General features: G+C 41.3%; 1 protein-coding gene across 1 annotated transcript in view; it reads right to left on the bottom strand.

Moving 5' to 3' along the window:
- Positions 1-1,068: 1,068 nt before the first annotated feature.
- LOC113021404 (beta-1,4 N-acetylgalactosaminyltransferase 2-like) overlaps positions 1,069-20,542 on the bottom strand; it is a 37,300-nt gene continuing 17,826 nt past the window's right edge. The window contains exons 6-11 of the mRNA XM_026166047.1: positions 15,873-15,986; positions 15,497-15,583; positions 14,074-14,255; positions 13,610-13,753; positions 1,361-1,589; positions 1,069-1,273 (exon numbers count right to left, since the gene is read on the bottom strand). Coding sequence (XP_026021832.1) covers positions 1,080-1,273; positions 1,361-1,589; positions 13,610-13,753; positions 14,074-14,255; positions 15,497-15,583; positions 15,873-15,986 — 950 coding nt within the window. The 3' untranslated portion in view covers positions 1,069-1,079. The remainder of the gene's footprint in view (positions 1,274-1,360; positions 1,590-13,609; positions 13,754-14,073; positions 14,256-15,496; positions 15,584-15,872; positions 15,987-20,542) is intronic.

Genomic DNA, 20,542 nt, shown 5'->3' on the forward strand with positions numbered 1-20,542 from the left:
GAATTCTGTCTATTTTCTGTTAATGAGAAAACCTGTTGTAAAAGAAGCTCAAAAAATGAAGAAAAATTCTTTACTTTTGGTCTGAAAAGGAGTGGCTGCACAAAACCAAAATAGCTCATCGGGGTGATTTAATAAAATTATTTAGGATAGAGTTCTGAATATGTGCTTTTTTTCCACTAAGGCTTACTTTACACATACAAGGAGTTGAGACCTATATGAAATCAGCCGCATCGCATCTGTTACTGTAGACAGTGACGGGGGTGTTGCTGATCACTAATGAGGACCAGTCGCTGCTGCTGCCTCCCATGCTTACGGCGTCGGGAGAGCAGATCTCTTCCCCGTCCAAGAACAGAGGAACGCAGGGGTGCAGAGTGAAAGGCTCCATCTTGTCTGCACATAGAAAAGTGTGCGCCAGCCCCTCTGTTTTTATATTCCTCCCTCCACAAACCCCCTCCTTTTTTCCCACCGGATGCGATTAGTCACACATATGGAATCGATTAGACACTGCCGGAGTAACCCCCTCCCCTCACCGGATGCAATTCGTCGCGCTTATGGATCATATTACACACATCTGGATTCGATTAGACACTTCCGGAGTACTTCCGGTAAGGTCAAAAGGTCAAGGCTGGGGACATCAATCAAATTGATGTCACAAGGTGTACACCTATGTTTTATATATAAATATACATAGGCCCAGGCCACTTGCTGCCACGAGTTTCAGCCCCGATGGACATCCTTTCAGCGAAACAGTACTCCCTGATTTCAGTTCCTTACATAGTTGGATTAAAGAAACAACATTTCACAGACAATAAAACGAAATTTTAAATAGAAGCAATAAATAAAATACCAGTGTTAAAAATTTAGAAACAATTGTCAGTGGCAGTGACATTACAATTTTCACATACAGTAGTTATCCAAATTAAACACTTGAACGAAATGACAGAAATAACAAATTGTCATACATGGTGAAAGGAAGACCAGAGTATCATTGTTTTTATTTTCTTTCACTGTGGCAATAACATCCAAAACAAAAAGAAACAAAATGTTCTAAAACCAGTGACTCTCATTTTTTTGGTACTCTATCCATATTTAATGCATTTTAGATGATTTTTGTAAAAGTGAAGCTTCAGTTTGAACTCAACATCACCTTGTCCAGGGTATCTAAATTTGTTATACAAAGGACTCTTGTTTTCTGATGTTGTGAGTTGATGGTCAATGGAAACATCACCACATGTGGCAACTAGCAAAGTGCCCAGACCATCCATAAAGAACTCTGGAGAAAGAAAGAGACATTTTCCCCATAAGGTAAAAAACTTTAATTGCCACTTAGAACTCAAACTTTGATGAGGTCTGGACTTACCTGAATGTGCTGTCCGCTGGAGCTTAGGATCAAAGCCCACCCTCTGCACGGCATCTGTGCGTGCCAGGAAGAAGTTGACAACTCCATTGGTCATAGAACATTGTGGGTAACCAGGAAGTGTTTGAAATTTCCCTCCAGATTTCCTGTAAAGGCAGCCACCTTCAATTTCATCTCCTTCCTCATAGATGAGAGCAAAGTAAAACTGATTCCCTTTCACCGACCCACCAACCTAACAAGAACAGAGAACATTACAAATCAAATCTTTACTAATAAATACTCTGATGTAGATATTATTTTTCATGACAACCACTAGGTTGCTGTCATCATTAATTATTATCCATCCATCCATCCATCTTCATCCGCTTTATCCGAGGCCGGGTCGCGGGGGCAGCAGCCTAAGCAAAGAGGCCCAGACCTCCCTCCCCCCAGGTACCTCCTCCAACTTATCCGGGGGAACACCAAGGCATTCCCAGGCCAGCCGAGAGATATAATCTCTCCAGCGTGTCCTGGGTCTGCCCCGGGGCCTCCTCCCGGTGGGACATGCCTGGAACACCTCACCCAGGAGGCGCCCAGGGGGCATCCTTGTCAGATGCCCGAACCACCTCAGCTGGCTCCTTTCGATGTGGAGCAGCAGCTGCTCTACTCTGAGCCCCTACCAGATGGCCGAACTTCTCACCCTATCTCTAAGGGAGAGGCCAGCCATCCTTCGGAGGAAGCTCATTTCTGCCGCTTACATCCGCGATCTCGTTCTTTCGGTCACTACCCACAGCTCGTGGCCATAGGTGAGGGTAGGGACGTAGATCGACCGGTAAATTGAGAGCTTCGCTTTTACACTCAGCTCCCTCTTCACCACGACGGACCGGTGCAGCGTCTGCATTACTGCAGCTGCAGCCCCAATCCGTCTGTCGATCTCCGGCTCCCTTCTACCATCACTCGCGAACAAGACCCCGAGATACTTGAACTCCTCCACTTGGGGCAGGAACTCATCCCCGACCCGGAGTGGGCACTCCACCATTAATTATTATCTAAAACGTTTATGCATTAAATGAAAATCTGAATATATGAATGAAAATCACATTTGATATTTGTAATTTGCTTTTATATGTTATTATTATGAGTCGTAGTTATATGCAGTGGCTTAGGAACATCAAGCGCTATCTACACATTGGACATGTTTAAGTGACAAAACAGAACAAGACACTTTTTATGCAGTAGTCACAAAGGTGTTTGAATTGTAAACGTTTCAGACACAATCAAAAAAATCTAAATGCAACTGTTATTTACATGTATTATATATTATATTCATATTTTAACCCTGAAAAGTAATTATTCCCAAGTCTAATACAATCTTGAAAAAAGAACATGGTATTTTCATAATACACAGCCTGTTCTCTTTCTCGGACCATTAATAAATATAGTTTTTCATGTTTACAGTTATCAGCAAGTGAATGAAAATATAATAATTATTATTACATATATATTATCTCAATAAATATATGCAAAATCTTGTGGTTCTCTAGGAATTTTAAGCCAAACCAAATCTAACCGGTTCGACATTGTTTGACAAGAGCTATGAGTTATATGATACGTTATGCTATCATAACTACCATGGTGTGCAGGACAAACGGACCTAAATGCAAAGGCTCAAAAGCAGCCAAAGCAACTCAAAATGCACCATTAAAAGGGGTTAATAAACAGACCAAGAAATATAGAGCCCATAAGTGGAATGATAAAGACTGAAGAGAGACTTTAAATACACACAAGGAAGTAAGGGTCAGTCAAGACATCTGGGGAGCAAAAACAAACCTCAGCTAAGTCAAGTTAATGACAAATTTTAACCAAGAATAAAAACCTAATGGTTGTGTGTGTGTCTGTGTGTGTTTTTAACAACGTAACAACAGCCTTAATGTTTGGCTCAGATTTAAGTCTCAATGGGTCTTGATAGATGCCTTTAATTCACCATATTATAAAGAATGATGAAACAAATAAAATACTGAAAACAGCTTGGCGCCTCACAAAGGCATCTTGCTGCAAAGCTAATGTCTCCTTCTGGTGTAAATTTTTAACTAATTCCTTTTAAGATTATTCACAACAGCAGTGCAGTACACCAGCTTTCTTAATGAACAAATTTACATGTGAAACTTTGACTGAATGTGTAAAATTAAATGACATTATGTCTTTGTGCATGATGGTGTCTTCGAATAAGATCATGGTACATGTTAAAAATATAAATATAAATTGAGGTTTTGCTTCTGGCGTGCTTAGTGATGAGACTTCCTTCAGCTTGAACAGCAGTAATCCATCCTCGTCTGTTAATGTTTACTCACCTCTGCCATCTGGTGGTTTGAAGAGACATTAATGCACAAAAACATGCACTTTAAACTCGGCCTAAGAGCCAAACCTCCGGGAAACATATGAGCACAATACTTTGCAGAATACACAAAGGTCAGTGCCATCACCAGAATATCACATCTCTGCTTGGCTTTACTTTGATAGTACAGAAAATACCCAGAATTTTATCTTAAAAAAATAGACCAAACGTGCAACACATGTGGGAACTATAGATAAGCAGACCAACATCCACACTGGTCGGAAAGTACTTCTAGTGCTATGATATCATTAGAAGGAAGCTACTTAAGAAGTAGAAGAGAAGGAAGGCGGAGATCCAAAGGCTTACAGCACAATAGAAATAATAGTGAACAGTACAGATATAATGAGCCAGCCCTGACAGAAGACAGCAGTATAAAGGAACTAGATTATTAACAATAACAGCAATAACAGAAGTATTTGAAGAGGATGAACTTCACTGCACACGTTTTTGTAGATATTAATGCCCACCCTGGGCATGAATGCCAAAATAATTTTGAGCCTTTAATTATTTCTGTAGACTGATGTTTTAACTGGGTGGAATGACTGTACAGCTTAAAATTATAATTACTTAACAAAAGAATTGGTTTGACTTTAATTATTTTTTCTCAAATTGACAGATGGTCAGAATTATTCACACATATTCAAATATATACAAAGATTCACTTAAATCCTTTGATATGTGGTTCTACAACGTTCTGTAGAGTCTTAACCTGCCATAACCAAGGCCAATTAAATTGTAAATGGCCTGTATTTGTACAGCACTTTACTTAGTCCCTATGGACCCCAAAGTGCTTTACACTACATTCAGTCATCCACCCATTCACACACTGGTGATGGCAGCTACATTGTAGCCACAGCTGCCTTAGGGCGCACTAACAGAAGCGAGGCTGGGCAGCTGAATCAATCACATTGTGCAAGAAGGAATTTTCTTTTCACCAAAGCACTTGCAGCTTAAAATATCACATTGATGCGAAGCATATATTAGCCGGGGATGCTGCTAGGACTTTGGCTAACGCGTCACCCAACTTGCGACAAACCACTCACGAAGCATCGGGGGTTCAGTAAGTCTGCCTCGAACATATTGACTGACACATTTGCCAAGTGGATTGCAACAAACTGCACACCTGTTAATGTCGTTGAGAACACGCACTTTACATAGCTTTGGTTCCTCGTCTCAAGGACTTGAAGTGACTCTGCAAGAGTGACAGCGAGAGAGGATAAATGTTTACAGAGTTTTTTGTTAACATGAATGTACAAGATGTCAATAAACATGTTAAGTGCGTATATTTTCCGCTTTTTTCTCGAGTCTGTTTGCTCATGCAAAATGAAATGCAATTAATATTGATTAAAAATGAATTATATTTAATCATGATTAATCAAAATTAATCCACAGTAACCCTGTGATGAATCCGATTGAAAATTGTAATTGTTTGAGAGCACTAATATATATATTATATATAAGTGTATACTTAGCCATTAGTATGTAGGTTTTAAAAAAAGTTGTATTTCACAGGAGAGAACCTGTGCTAAAAGAAAACTGTTCAAATTCTCTTTGAATTTAAGCACACATTCTTTGTGTTTATTCTCCATTTACTTCATTATATTGCATAAATGTTTGTTACAAGCTTAAATATAAAGTTTAAAAAGTGTCATTGCAGCCACGCTATTCATCAAGTAATTGCAATTAATCGCGATCAATTACAGAAAATTGTGAAATTAATTAGTTAAGTCTTTTTTTTAATCAATACTAATACTAATTTTAACCCAGAATAAAAACCTGATGTGTTTATGTCAGCTGGTAGTTTCTCTGTGTCAGCATAAAAAGGATTTGTTTGACAGCAGTCACTGGACCGAACAGTTCTGAGAGCAGTTGGATTACCACACGTTGGGAAAGTCTCTTGGAGGCTGTAACAAAAACCACGGCAGAGTCTCTTTTAGAGTGGTTTTCTTCCTACATATCTGATAGGAGTTTTAATGTGTCTGCAAACCAGATTAAGTCTGAATCCACAGAGCTGCTATGTGGAGTTCCTCAAGGCTCCGTGCTGGGACCATCCATCACATTTGTTCTGCTCGATGACATTCCCTCTTAACAGCACAATTGGGCATAATCCCAGCTAAAAAATCAGAGAAGTCATTTATGAAGTTATTGTATTTCAGGGAGCGTTAGGTGACAGTGCAGAAAACCTGGGTTGTGCGACTTTTGTAAATGATGCAGGTCAGAAATGATATAAACAGAAACAAACTTATAGACGAGCAGCCACACATTTGTCCCTAAATGTGTATGGTAAAACCTTTTTACCTCCATATTACAATTAAAAAAGTTTTTATGTGTGTGAAATGTGTGTGTTGGTTGTTAATACATACAATGATGGCTGAAAACCTGTAGTAGTAATTGTAGTGTGGTGTATTACCCACTAGCCACCACAAGGGGGAGCATGGTCACAGTTCAGGTGTTATACAGTATGTTCTTTTCTATTTTTTGCACAAGTATCCTGTCTCTTTTTATTAACTTCTTCTTTATACTAAACTGTAAATAGACCCAGAGGAGAAGAAAACTCACCAATAAAAGAAAGAAAATGCAAATGCCTTCTAAAACAGAGAATCACGCTCACTGATCAGTCTGCTGTGAAACAATTACAGTTAGACAATACTAGTGGTTTAAAGGCTTCATGAAAACACAGACATATGCACATATAGCCATGCTGACAGCTCAGTGAGCCTCATAGCATGAGAAGGTTGAGGAAATGGCTGGTTTCAGAATTCTACAGCACTGCAGCACTCACACTGAAGCCTGTGGTTGTCTCAGCTTGACCCAACATCCTGTGAAACTTGCTTTAACCTGCTTTCAACTTCAACCGCGCACGTGCTATTGCACATGTTCAGCTTTTAACTTCTGTAATTCCACAGAAGTGATGCAAATATATGCAAATTTAATAGAAGTATCTTTTACTCACCCTGGTTCTTGATTATTGTACTGTTATTACCTTAATTTTTTAGAATGGTAAATGGCCTGTATTTGTATAGCGCTTTTACTAGTCATGAAAACACAGACATATGCACATATAGTCATGCTGACAGCTCAGTGAGCCTCATAGCGTGAGAAGGTTGAGGAAATGGCTGGTTTCAGAATTCTACAGCACTGCAGCACTCACACTGAAGCCTGTGGTTGTCTCAGCTCGACCCAACATCCTGTGAAACTTGCTTTAACCTGCTTTCAACTTCAACTGCGCACGTGCTATTGCACATGTTCAGCTTTTAACTTCTGTAATTCCACAGAAGTGATGCAAATATATGCAAATTTTCACCCTGGTTCTTGATCATTGTATTGTTATTACCTTAATTATTTAGAATGGTAAATGGCCTGTGTAGAATGACCACTCGGTAGCTTTCTTGTGATGCTGCTTTATTGAACGTGTATCCAGCATGGGTTATAACAGCACAACAACGGGTGTGGCAGCTAAGAGAAGAACTGCACATAGACAGCCCTGCCACAAAGCGTGTCCTAGTGGCGTAAAGCCGCAACGCCCACCCGCTCGACACAGGCAACCCAGTATATGACATCTCCCCCCCTTTTCATGTTATTTCCAATAACAAACCCCAAATAGAACAGCAACGACACAATGATAACATGTGACACTATAATAGCCTCTGGGCGGTTCTCTTAAGGACCGGGCACAAATGGCTTACTGTCGGCCTGAAGGGCAGTGTCCACAAAACAGGACTTATTAAACATGGTAAACCTTTATAAATACAGGCCATTTATATAAATACAGGCCATTTAAGGTAATTAAGTCAACCAGGTAACAGCAGTATTGGTTGCAGCTGAAAACATAAGTGCAAAACAGCAACAATACAACATTCCCACTCCCCAGTCCTTCTTTCTCTCCCATTACCCCAGTGTCTACAGATCCAGCCTGTTGACTGGCTTGCGTACCCGGCCGCACCTCATGTGTAACTGATCCGGTACGTCGGCGTGAGTGGGTGCAAGTGTTGGGGGAAGACTAGGGGCCAAAGGTGAGGTTTCTGGAGTGGACGCACCAGCGCACTGAGATGGCAGCTCCTCAGTGTCCACAGTAGGTGTTGGAAGGGGTTGTGGCATAGCCTGTGGAGATGGTTCGAGGCGGAGATGGCGGCGGTTCCATCGCAGCACTGCACCTTGGGGTGTGGCAACGAGATAGGACCTCGGAGTGTCGCTCTCCTTGGAGATGATGGCCGGTGTTGCCCAAGCCTTCTCCCTGTCCAGCGTAGTTAGGACAGCATCCCCTGGATGGAGTGGAGGTAGGGGCTTAGTACCATGGCGGCAGTCGAAGTAGAACGCCTGCTTGGCCTTCTGACCAGCATCCCTTCGTTTAACCTCTCTTTTGTTTGGCCATTTAGGTTGAAGATTCTTCTCCAAGGTAGGCAGGGTTGTCCTGGTCTTCTTCCCCATAATAAGTTCTGCTGGGCTGAAGCTTGTAGTGGTACAGGGAGTAGACCTAAAGCACATTAGTGCTATCAGTGGGTCGTTGTGTCGAAGGATTTTCTTTGCAATCTGTACTGCCCTCTCCGCGTGACCATTTCCCCGTGGGTGGTGGGGACTAGACGTTATGTGGGCAAAATCCATCTCTCTCGCGAAGGCCTGGAACTCAGAGCTGGAGAACTGAGGGCCATTGTCACTCACCACCTTGTCAGGGATCCCAAACCTAGCAAAGGTCGACTTCAGTTTCTGAACAACTTGGCCACTGGTCGTGGATGGTAGGTGCGGTATTTCCAGAAAATGTGAGTAGTAGTCCGACACAACAAGATAATTATTCCGGTTGTGTTCACAGAGATCCAGGGCTATCCTTTGCCATGGACGATCCGGCAAAGGTGTGGAGATAAGCGGCTCCTTTGTCTGTGTTGGCCTCTGTGCCAGACATGTGTGGCACTGCAGCACTGCATTCTTTAACTCAGTGGAGAGCCCCGGCCACCACACAGATGAATTAGCCCTATCCCTGCACTTGGTGAGGCCTTAGTGTCCTTCATGTAGTTTGTGTAGAATGGCTGTTCTCTGTGACTTTGGAATGACAATTCTGCAGCCTCGTATAACCAGGCCGTCAGCCTCTGATAGCTCGTTTTTCACTTACATGTACGCTTTAATGTTCAATGGCACACTAGCTCCGTATGCAGGCCAACCCCTGCGAATGTACGTAATGACAGTCTGTAGTTCAACGTCCGTTGCAGTGGCTGCTTTAATGCTTTCCATTCGGCTTGGGGACGCTGGAATGCCCTGTAACACGGTGGCTATGTAGCAGTCCACTTCACTGTGAGTGCTAGTGTCATCCTCAGCCCGAGTCTGTGGACTCCGTGACAACGTATGGGCGATGACAAGCGTTTTGCCAGGGACATAGACGGCCTCCGGCTTGTACCTGTCATGAGCCTCATCAGGAGGCGTTGACACCTCAATGGAACATTGTCAAGGTCCCGGCTGTTGACCAGGGGCACCAAAGGTCTATGGTCGGTCTCAAGCCTGAAGCGATCTAAGCCACATAGATACTTATCAAACTTCTCACAGGCCCAAACACTTGCCAAACACTCCTTTTCGATTTGTGCATAGCGTGTTTCAGCCTCCGTGAGGCGTCTAGAGTAGTAGGCAACAGGTTTCCACTCTGCGCCATGAAGCTGAAGCAGCACAGCCCCAAGTCCGTAGCTACTGGCGTCGGCAGATACGGCTGTGAGTCTGTTGACGTCATAGAAGGCAAGAACAGGTGCTGATGTAAGCGCTCTCTTAATGTTCTTGAAGGCTGCCTGCTGTGGGTGACCCCAGGTCCAACTGTTTTTGCTTTTAAGCAACTCGTACAGTGGCTGACATACTGTGGCAAGAGCAGGAATATATCTGCCCAGGTAATTAACCATTCCTAGGATCCGTTTAAGCTCTTGCACATTTTCTGGTGACGGCAGCTGAAGAATGGCGCTCACTTTCTCAGGGTCTGGCCTGACCCCAGAATAGTCGATCAGGTGCCCTAGGAAGCGAAGCTGGCTCTGTCTGAAGGAGCATTTCTCTCGGTTGAGCTTCAATCCGGCTAACTCAATGCGCTGCAGCACCTCCTCAAGTCAGGTGTCGTGTTGTTCCATGGTGGCCCCATAGACCAGGATGTCATCCATAAAGACCTCCACTCCTTCGAGCCCCTCTAAGGTCTCCAACATCTTTCGCTGAAAGATCTCTGGTGCACTTGTTATCCCAAAGGGCAGCCTCTTAACCCTTTAGAGCCGATCGGAGCGGGAACGCTCTGTTATGCGTAACTATTTTTAAATCCCGGTAGCACTGCAACCACGTAAGCTAGCGCAAAATTTTTTTTTGCATATGAAACCGGAGGAGTTGTACTTACATATTGTGCCATCAGCTTGTCCTAGGTCACGGTTTCCTTCCACATAAAGCTTTGCAAAAACTGCATAAAAAGCGCTTGCAGGAACAAAAACATAATATTGCAGAAACACGCTTTGCCGGTCCGATCAGCTGTTCAAAACACTTCCTACGTTGGAATAGACGTCAGCGCGAACTTTTGCATTTCCGCCATTACCTGGCCGAAACTGGAAGTGACGTCATTTTCGTGGAAATGTAGTCTTTTTTGCGATCAGGGCCTCAGGGCCTATACTGCTCTTTTTAAAAGTTATCTTTGACTTTATGACTTTCTGTGTCGTTTCTGGGATGCTTAGGACTCATATTGCACTGCTGGAAATAGTTTATTTTGATGCATATGCTGCTTTTTTGCAAATTTGCAGTATAATATTTATTTTCGTTTTTCCTGCAGTGTATAAAAATTGTTGTATTTCAAAAATAAAACTATGAAGACACTCAAAATAAATTTCCTGTGGTGGGAAACTATTTTGTGCAACTTTTTTGTATTTACAGTTTTGAGGGATAAGCCTCTTAAATTTCTCTAACTACAAATATATGTTAAAAAATCAAAAACGATTTTCAATTTTTTTGTAGTTTATTGCACTTTTTTGCAATTTATGTAATTACTATGCACTTAATGAATACATATTATTAAAATCTGGGCTATAATGGTTGTATTGATGTATAGCAACTTGAAATGCTCCCAAAAATGGCTCCACAGCATGTAAAAATATAATATAAGCTCTGGCGGACTTGGTTCTATGGTAGGTCTTAAAGGGTTAAAGCAATACCTGCCAAATGGCCTGATGAATGTTTGCAACTCTCGTGATGCAAAGGGATCTGCCAAAATCCACTGGCTGCATCCAGCGAGGAGAAGACCGTAGCCCCACTCAACCTGGACATGGTTTCCTCAGGGGTAGGCAAGATATAGTGCTCTCTTTTGACAGACTTATTCAGTTTTGTCAGATCGACGCAGATCCTGGCCTTTGCTGTGTTCTTCTTCAAGACAGGCACCATTGGGGCACACCATTCGGTAGGTTGGGTCACCCTCTCAATGACACCATGGTTCTCCATTCTTTGTAGGTCCTCCTTCACTTTCTGCAGCATGGGGAAAGGCACACGGCGTTCCGTATGCATCGCGTATGGCACAGCATCGTCCCTTAACTGAATTTTGACTGGTTCAGTTTTTTGTGTTTTCCGTGTTCACCGTAAAGTGGTTGGTTCCTGGTGGGTTTGATCGTTGCTTCATCAATTCTTCTCACCAGGTTCATCTGCACTGACAAGGAGCGGTTGAGAAGGTTGCTGACTCTGTGTCCACGAACCACATACACCTTGGACAGGTAGTCTTTGCCTTTATAACGTATTGTGGCCTTTAAGTAACCGAGACATAGCAGCTCTCTAGAGGGAGATTAGAAGGCTCTAGTGTTCTCTTATGAGCAAGTGTGTGGAATGTATCTTCATTTATGATAGTGACATCTGCTCCTGTGTCAATCTTAAATGCTATTGGGGCAGAGTCTAGCAGTAACTGCACAGTCCATGCTTCACTATTTCCTTTTGCATTACACACTGAGCCTAGAAAATATGAGGCCTGCTTGCTTTTCTCTGTCTCTGTAACCTCATTAACTGATCTGCTGTTACGACACACCCTGGCCCAGTGTCCAATTTTTCGGGAGCCATGGCAAACAGATTTTGCTGCCGGGCACCTTTCATCCCTGGCATGCTGTGTCTTCCCACATTTAATGCATTTCTTGTCACGCCCCGCCCATTTTTTTTCCTCGGGTAGCCTGCCTCGCTGTTGTTGTGATTTCCAGTCCATGCTTTTCCGTTTATCCCGTACATCCTGTACTGAGCCTCCAGCATCTCCCTGCAAGCTGACCTGCGCTGCAACCTCCTCTGACTGTCTGACGATCTGGGTCGTTTGTGCCAACATGAGGTCCTTCATCAGTTGTAGCCTGCGGGAGAGGTCCTTGTCTCGTATCCCGACCACAATACGATCATGAATATTTTCCTCTTTACATGCACCAAACTCACAGTGCTCTGAGAGGTCATACAGGGCTCGGATAAAACTCTCCACCGTTTCGCCTGGCCGCTGGACACGCTGGTGAAAACATGCTCTTTCATGTATAATGTTCTGCTGCGGGGAAAAATACTCGTCGAACTTCCTCATTACGATGGCGAAGTTGTCACGACTTTCATCGGCGGCGAAGGTGAGTGACTTGTAAATGTTCTCTGCTTCATTTCCCAATTGCATAGATTAGGTAGCTCACCTGTACTTGTCCTTCGTCTTTGTGGAGTTTCGTTGCGATCCTGTAGCGCTCGAAACGCTGTTTCCAGTCGAGCCATTCCGTCGGCTTATCGAAGGGGAAGCTTGTCGGGGGATTAAACTTCTGTTTTCTCCCTTATGGCGTTATTCCGGCGATGGTCCGGGCCACTTCTGACACCATGTAGAATGACCACTCGGTAGCTTTCTTGTGATGCTGCTTTATTGAATGTGTATCCAGCATGGGTTATAACAGCACAACAACGGGTGTGGCAGCTAAGAGAAGATCTGGACATAGACAGCCCTGCCGCAAAGCATGTCCTAGTGGCGTAAAGCCGCAACGCCCACCCGTTCGACACAGGCAACCCAGTATATGACAGCCTGTATTTGTATAGCGCCTTTACTAGTCCCCCACTTTGCCTCCCCTAAAGCGCTTTACACACCCAGTCATCCACCCATTCACACACTGGTGGAGGCAAGCTACAGTTGTAGCCACAGCTGCCATTGGCCCTTCTGGCCAACACCAGTAGGCGGTAGGTGAAGTGTCTTGCCCAAGGACACAACGACCGAGACTGTCCCAGCCGGGGCTCGAACTGGCAACCTTCCGATTACAAGGCGAACTCCCAACTCTTGAGCCACGATCGCCCGAATCAGGTTTGTGTCTGGTGTCAGCATTGTCAGTTTTCATGTCTTTCCTGTCCTGTCACATGTAATTATCCTCAGCTGTGTTCCCCATGTGCTTCCACTTTCCTCATTACCTTCTGGGTATTTATGTCCGACTCTCTCTCAGTTACATGTCACATTGTCCCTCGTACTGTGTGCTCCCCAGTGTCTCCTCGTGTGCATTAGTTCTATTAGTTTCCCAGTTTAGTTGGCTTTGAGTTTATTCTATGTGTCAGTGAGTTTACGTTTAGGTCCAATCCCTGCCTGCACACAGCCGTAACATGACAGCTGTTAACTATTATTAAAACTGATTTAATTAAATGAAAAAAAATGCATCAAAATTTTTGGAAAAAACTAAATTAATTTGGTAATGTTGTAACTAGATCAGATAAATCATCGTCAAGGAAAGAGTAAAGTCTATAAGAACGCCAATCAGTGTATTAAAAGGGTAAAAAGAAACTAAGTTACAAAGTTAAAGTTAAAGTTTTTTTTACCTAATTACAGAAATAGCTATGTATATTTGATGTTTGGTTGCAACCTGTATCCCATAAAGCAAATAGAAGTAAATTAACCCAAACAGGAGCCATTTCATTCTCACCACGTCAAGTTCTGGCATCGCTTCCATCACCTCTACAAGGTTCTCTATCTTCGTCTTCTCTGAAAACATAAAGTCATCATCCACCCACAGGAAGTACTTGGTGGTTACCTGGGAAACAGCCAGATTTCTGCCTGCAAACCAGCCCTGAGAAAGGAAACATCTTTCACATCTTAATGCAAATGATAAGAGTTCTAATTCTGATTTCAGATTTATCCTTAAATTGTGGTGGTGACCACATGTGACTGCAGTCCATTTATTCTTTATATAGTTAGTTAGATTAGCAGCAATTTAACATGCTTGATACAACTAAGTAACAGAAGTTTAGCTAATAAAATTTTAAATGCATCTGAAATCTGAATTATTTTCCTATCAGATTTTATAGAAAATTTCAAGAATTAAAGTAAAGTGACATATGTTCTAAATTTTGTATAGTCAGTTTAGTCCATAAGAATGTAGGTATATACCTGTGCTGGAGGCATAATGTAATGTTGAATGTTTTCTCCAGTAATGTGCTCCGTTTCAAAGCTGTCATCGGCAATAATAATTTTTACGTTGCTATAAAATTGCCGGATGCTGTCAAGCAACACTCTTAAGTGTCTATAGCGCTGGAAAGTTTTTGTTGTGATGGTGACTTGAGAGCTGATATCTGAGAGACAGAAGCAAACAAAGACTTATTTCAAGAAAAAGTAGGGTGATCTGCTACAGCATAGAATGAGTTATCGTAGGACACTTTTCTCTATGTGCATCCTTCTCTCACCTATTGTGCCATGGAAAAGTATTTGTCCCCATTCACTACAATGAAATGTTTCAGATATAAAATTGAGTTTTTAAATACTGATTTCACTTCTTAAGGGGGGGTAGACCTGGGCTATGGGCTATGTCCCAATGCAGTGGCTGCATCCTTTGGAGGACCCTGCCTTTGCAGTCTATGTGGGCCAGGTCCGAGAAGGCCAGAAGTGCGATTCTGTGAAATGGGACGGTCTAGTCTTCAGATTTGTGTCACTGTGTCGGTGGAGTTTAATAAACTCAGCCATCTGCTCCTTGCTATCTAAAATATAACAGAATATTGGAGTAAATTCTCAACCATCTCACACTTCTGTTTAATCAGTTTTCTGTTTGACGTTTATTGAGCTGTGTGAAAAAACTTTAATCTCAGCTAAACTGATTTACTGAGGAACAAATAAAACACTGAAAAACACCAAACAATAACATTTTTAATCAACAAGTGACTTATATATCATGTTTAACCTGAGTAGTGAAAGACTGCGCGAGGGTCTGAAAATGATGTGTCGGGAGTTCACTGTACTCGCCGGCTCAAGTTAGCCTTGACCACCCAGTCAGCTATCGAGCTGGTCGGTAACAGACGTCTCCGAAAACATCGGAGCACTTTTTGCAAATATGCGATGTCTTGATAAATCGAGCAGATATTTGAACTTGACACAGCTACATTCTCGCCTGAAAATTTGTTAATTTTATTTTGTGACCCAAAAAGAGTAATATTTTAAACTCTTCAGCCACGCTCCTCAACTAAGTAGCACCAATAACACCAAAAGGGATTGGATCACTTTTTTCAATAATGAAAGAATTCAACATTTAAAAATTGCCTTTTGTATTTACCCAGATTATTTGTAAATAATGTTAACCTTTATCTGATGATCTGCAACATTTAAGTGTGAGAAATATGCAAAACAATATTCAATAAGAAATCAGGAAGGGTGCAACTACTTTTTGAAAGGACTGTACACCTCTAGTGAAGAACCTTGAAAACAGAATTAAGTTAGAAACATTTCATTCATTGGAGGAAGGCAGTCTAAGTTGGCCATAATTTCAGGAATCAATACATGGTACCATCACAGAGATTTTTAATTCCTAGGAAGAACAAACTACCTGTTCCCATGTCATACAGGACTGGTACACAAGGCTGTTTGATGGCAATTGGAAACACAGCTTCATGCATTTCAAACTGGAAAGTGGCTAAAATCAGAAAACAAAAAGCTCAGATTAAATATAGTGCAAAGGACACTCTTGTATAAAGAGAAAAAACAAAAACATAACAAAACATAGTCACTGATTTTCCAATAAACCTTAGAACAGCACACAAACTGCATAACTGGAAAACACTTTGTCTAATTTCACTTTTGCTTTCACTTATTTTGCTTGGACATGACATACGGAATTCAGAAACAATCAAATTTCATGCAAAACTTTATTTTCATATAGAATTTCAAATTTCTAGCTCATTTAACATTGTTTAAACACATACCAAGGTCTCCAGTGTTTATGTGGTAGTCAGTGCTGGTATAGGACACTTTGGCTAGCAAGTTGTTGAGGGTCACCAGGCTGCGAGACTCGATAATCAGTTTGTTCTTACCAGATCCTGTTAATTCAAACCACAAAATTTCACAACAGCATTAAAATGACTTGATTAATAGTTCAAGTTTTAAAGTCAATAAATATGACAAAGTGTACACCCTACAAGCTATATAGATTATATAAAAATGAATTCAAACAAGGTCTGTTTATTCTGCCTTTTTGCCTAGCTGAAATCACACTTTCTTATATTTTTTAAATAACAACTAAAGGCGGGACACATTTTCAAGAAAAAAAAAGTTGAAAAGCAGTCAGTGAGTTCACAACAACACTGAGAAAAATAAACAAATTGCTAGTGTTGTATGTTGCTTTCTCATACAACATAATTATGAAAAATAATGCTAATGTACCAGATGTAACATATCCAATCGATATATGCAAAGAAACTAGAACTGTCCATAAACCCTCCTGTTGTGTGCATCCCCACCCCCCTTACTTTAGTGTTCCCGGTAACAATTGACTGGTCTGTTTTAACAGCTCTTAAATTAACATAACACTGAAATGAAAGAGGTACTCATTACTTTTATATGTTCAAATGCATAGTGTGGAGGATGTCATAAGGCCTTGAGGTAATCAAATGAGTGTTTTAATTTGTAAATGGGTCAGGTTCGACCCAAATACAACAGGAAGGTAAATCAAGATGTGTAATAATGAGTTTAATACAGGGAAACAGTATTAAACACAAGAAGAAAGGGAGGTGCAAGAAGGCATGGAAAGTAATGACACCAGCTGAAATCTATCAGTAATTAGAAAGCAACCCTGCCAATCCTCAGTACCAAGTGATGGCCTATAAAAAGGTGTCGCATTACCAAGGTTATTGCTTGTTTCATAACACAAGAAACATCTGATGATTGTTAAAATCATTAAGTTCTCAAGTCACGGTCAGTGGGAGCTGACTGTCAGGGGCAGATCTAGAAGGTTGGCATGTGCCACCCTAATATGATCTCTTGCCACCCCAAGTACCACCCTACTTTTGCATACGACAGTGTTGTGCTTTAAAATAAGATAGCATTAACACTTTGAGCACAGTTACAGTTAGCAGTGAATATAAATTCTACAAATGAATATACTGCATAGTGTTACCCCCCTCCACCATTAACAAGAGGTTCAGCCCATAGCACATTTTGAAGAACACCATGGGAATTTCAGATTTCACACAGGTGGTTGGTTGTTACACAATGAAGGTGAGTGTTATTAACCCTCTGTGGTCCACAGGCATGCTGCACCTCCAAATCACATGTCTGATTTAAGCTGACATAGCAACAAGCTGCAGCCACGCTGAGTCTTTCAGCCCGTGTTGAAAGTTCGGACTTCAAAGTATACACCGTTTTTTAAATTTTAATTACAGGCCAGTAAATTCAGAGTTATGATAGAAAAAATATAATATAAGCCATGCTTTTTTCTAAATACTATTGTCATGTTTTGTTTTGTATTTTTGTTTTGTTTTCTTTTAAAGCATTTTCTAAGGACAGATAGGAAGAAGGGAAAGTTTTGGAAATGACAGCAGCGAGACAGAGCGAGTGACAGAGAGAGAGAGATATTGATATCGAGTTTTTAGATGTGGGAGATTTGTGACGTTTAGCTTTGAGTGTGTAGTTAGTGTGTTGTGTAGTCGTTGTTTTAATTTGTGTGTCAGTGAGGGTACTAATGACTGTCATAAAGGCAGATTGCAATGTAAGCACTGTGACCAGGTAGAAAACCAGAGGAGTGACACAACTCCTGTTGTCAGGCCTGCAGGGTTTATCCCTGTGGGGTTCTCCTCTGTCTTGTGTCCGACAAACACATAATAATTTGTGGGGCATCTTATTTTGACACTCGATTGTTCTCTCTTTTTAGTTAGAGTAATATTTTTAAATGGTTGTTCAAAATTGTAAAAAATTCCAGGTGTATTTTTAGATAAATAGTTGAAAATGTTTACAAAATGTGTGAAAAGGATTTTGTGTTTTTTGTGTGATTTCAGATCAGTTGTGATAATACAGTATGTCAATGAAAAAAACAACAAAATTAATACATGTGAGGTTGAGCTGTAAAGAATGATACCAAGCAAGACAGGGAAAAAAATGTAACAATTTAAAGGTGAAATACAAATGTAAAATCAAAAGGAGTCAAAAATAAACAGTCATATTTTGGACCTCAGAGGGTTAAATCATTTAAATTTTTGTTCATGACGGTGCAGATTTCTGACATTTTGTGTAAATTAAGCATGCAAAATTAGATTTTTTTCTAACAAAAAACCAGTGAAACTTAAGATAGACATGTGTTTGTAAATGAACCGCCCCATGTTGTGCAGCTTTCTGGATTTTATACGTATTGGGCTACATATTTATTATATATATATACATATATATATTAGGGGTGCAACGATATTCGTATCGATATTGAACCGTTCGATACAGTGCTTTCGGTTCGGTACGCATATGTATCGAACGATACAACATTTGTAATTTATTTTATCAACTTTCCTTCTGACGATGCTGTCTGTGTGGAGCGCTCAGTGAATCTGCGTTCGACTACTCCGCCTAGGCTGCACTGTCGAGTGCAGATCCACTGAGCGCTCCACACAGACAGCATTGTCAGAAGGAAGAGCGCAGGGCAAGCTAGCGAGACAGAAGTTAAGCTCTCCTTGCAACATGGCAAATTGAACTTCCCCCACCCTCATTCAGATCTGGCGTTTGGAATTATTTTGGTTTTCATGTGACGTATGACCCTGAAGGTAAGCGCGTCATGGACTAAAGTAAAACAGTATGTTGGATGTGCCACGCAATGCTCAATTACATGGGTGGGAGCTAGTGTGTTAGCGCACTTAGCTCGTTAACGTGTTGGCCGTCTAGCCCCATGCACGGGGCGATCGGCGGTAGCTCGTTAACGGAGATTTGCCGTGTTGTGGCGTTAACGTCATTTTAACGAGGTTAACCTGAAAGCACTAGTGGGAACACAACGAATATGACTGCACATTTACGCCAACATCATCCTAGTGCAAAGACAAAAACAACAAGCACGCATGCTACAAACTTTACCTGAGTCATTTAGACAGATGTTAGCACATGATTCTCCTTATGGGGACCTGATATGTTTAATATGCTGCTGAGAATATAGCCCAGAAGAAGCGGATAGTATAGCTTTTATTTTGGAAAGAGACATTTCTCTGTAATAAACTCTCTTTTCCAAAGATGAGTGATTCCTCAATCAGATACAGGGCTCGCAAAATCGCTAGCCCGACGTCCCGGAGCTAGCGATTTTTCCAGTCGGGCTACCAAAATCTATCTCTGCCCTGCCCGTCCGGCTATTGTAGGAAGGAAAAATATATGTCAATGCTTTTGCATTCTTTCAGAAATGTAGCTGGGTAATTATGTCATTGGCATCGGTGAGCCACTGTCAATATGTGACATATTGAAATCACGTTTGAATTTGCGCTTGTTTTTTTGCTTTCACTTTGCAATCGCGCGAACTGTGTATAGAGAGCGACAGCACTGATCTGTGAGTGATGATAATTTGTGCACCAATTCCTCTGACATCGTCTTATTAATCGTTAGCTTACTATGCAAACATGACAAGTGAAATCTCCCGCAGCAAGCTTAAACATGTGAGAGGTTGATCGCGCAGAGAATCGCTGAGCTTATGTGAGTGCGTGTGTAAAAGCATTTCAGTTCTGCTGAGCCAAATAAGACAGGTCAGGGTGAAGAAGTGATAGCCAAAGAAAAGCTTACCACAAAACGGGAAAGTTATGACAAATCAGACTATAAGGCAAAAAGAAAGTGCAGCTTTATGGTTTCATGGACAAAAGAATTTCTGTGGCTGCAATATGACGAGCTAAATAACCAGGGCTGCACATAAGTGGTCCGCAGGTGCGTATTCACTGTCAAAATAAAAAACATGCACAAGGGTTAGGGTTAAATTTAAAAACTGTACTTTTGAGTTAAATATATATATTTATAATTTTAATAAATGACAAATTAAAAAGGCATGAACATTTTTTTGTATCGAAAAAATATCGAACCGTGACACCAAAGTATCGAACCGAACCGTGAATTTTGTGTATCGTTGCACCCCTAATATATATATATATACCTACAGTACATAAAAACAAAATTCACATGTTTTATGTGAATTTTATGTCAAACTAACGTGTTTAATCATGTGGGCTACAGAAAAGAATTAAGTTATAGATTACATTTATATGAAAAGCGTGTATACTTAATGCATTTGAACCATTACAACATTGTAACTGTTAGATTTGTATTGTTGATTGTCATTTATGCTTAGAAATATTTACTTATATATGCTTAGAGTTTTGTAATTAGTTGTAGATTGGTAGAGGTTTTGATCCTTGATAGTCTGCAAACTTTGTGTGTATTAGACAGCACTTTGGGAGCATGAGAGGTCATACCGTGTCTTATTATTTTATGGTAGGATTAACGTAGTTGCGTCTGTTCTAGTCTAAGTGCTCTTTGTTTAGATGAACTGCAGGACTTCCTCACCGTGTTATCTAGGATGAACCATCTAGGGTGAGGGGGAGGCTACCCTCTTCCTGACCAAGGATGTTTGACCCTTTGATCAGCAGTC

This window comes from Astatotilapia calliptera, chromosome 4 (genome assembly GCF_900246225.1).
Source record: "Astatotilapia calliptera chromosome 4, fAstCal1.2, whole genome shotgun sequence".
In the NCBI taxonomy this organism is placed as follows: Eukaryota; Metazoa; Chordata; class Actinopteri; order Cichliformes; family Cichlidae; genus Astatotilapia; species Astatotilapia calliptera.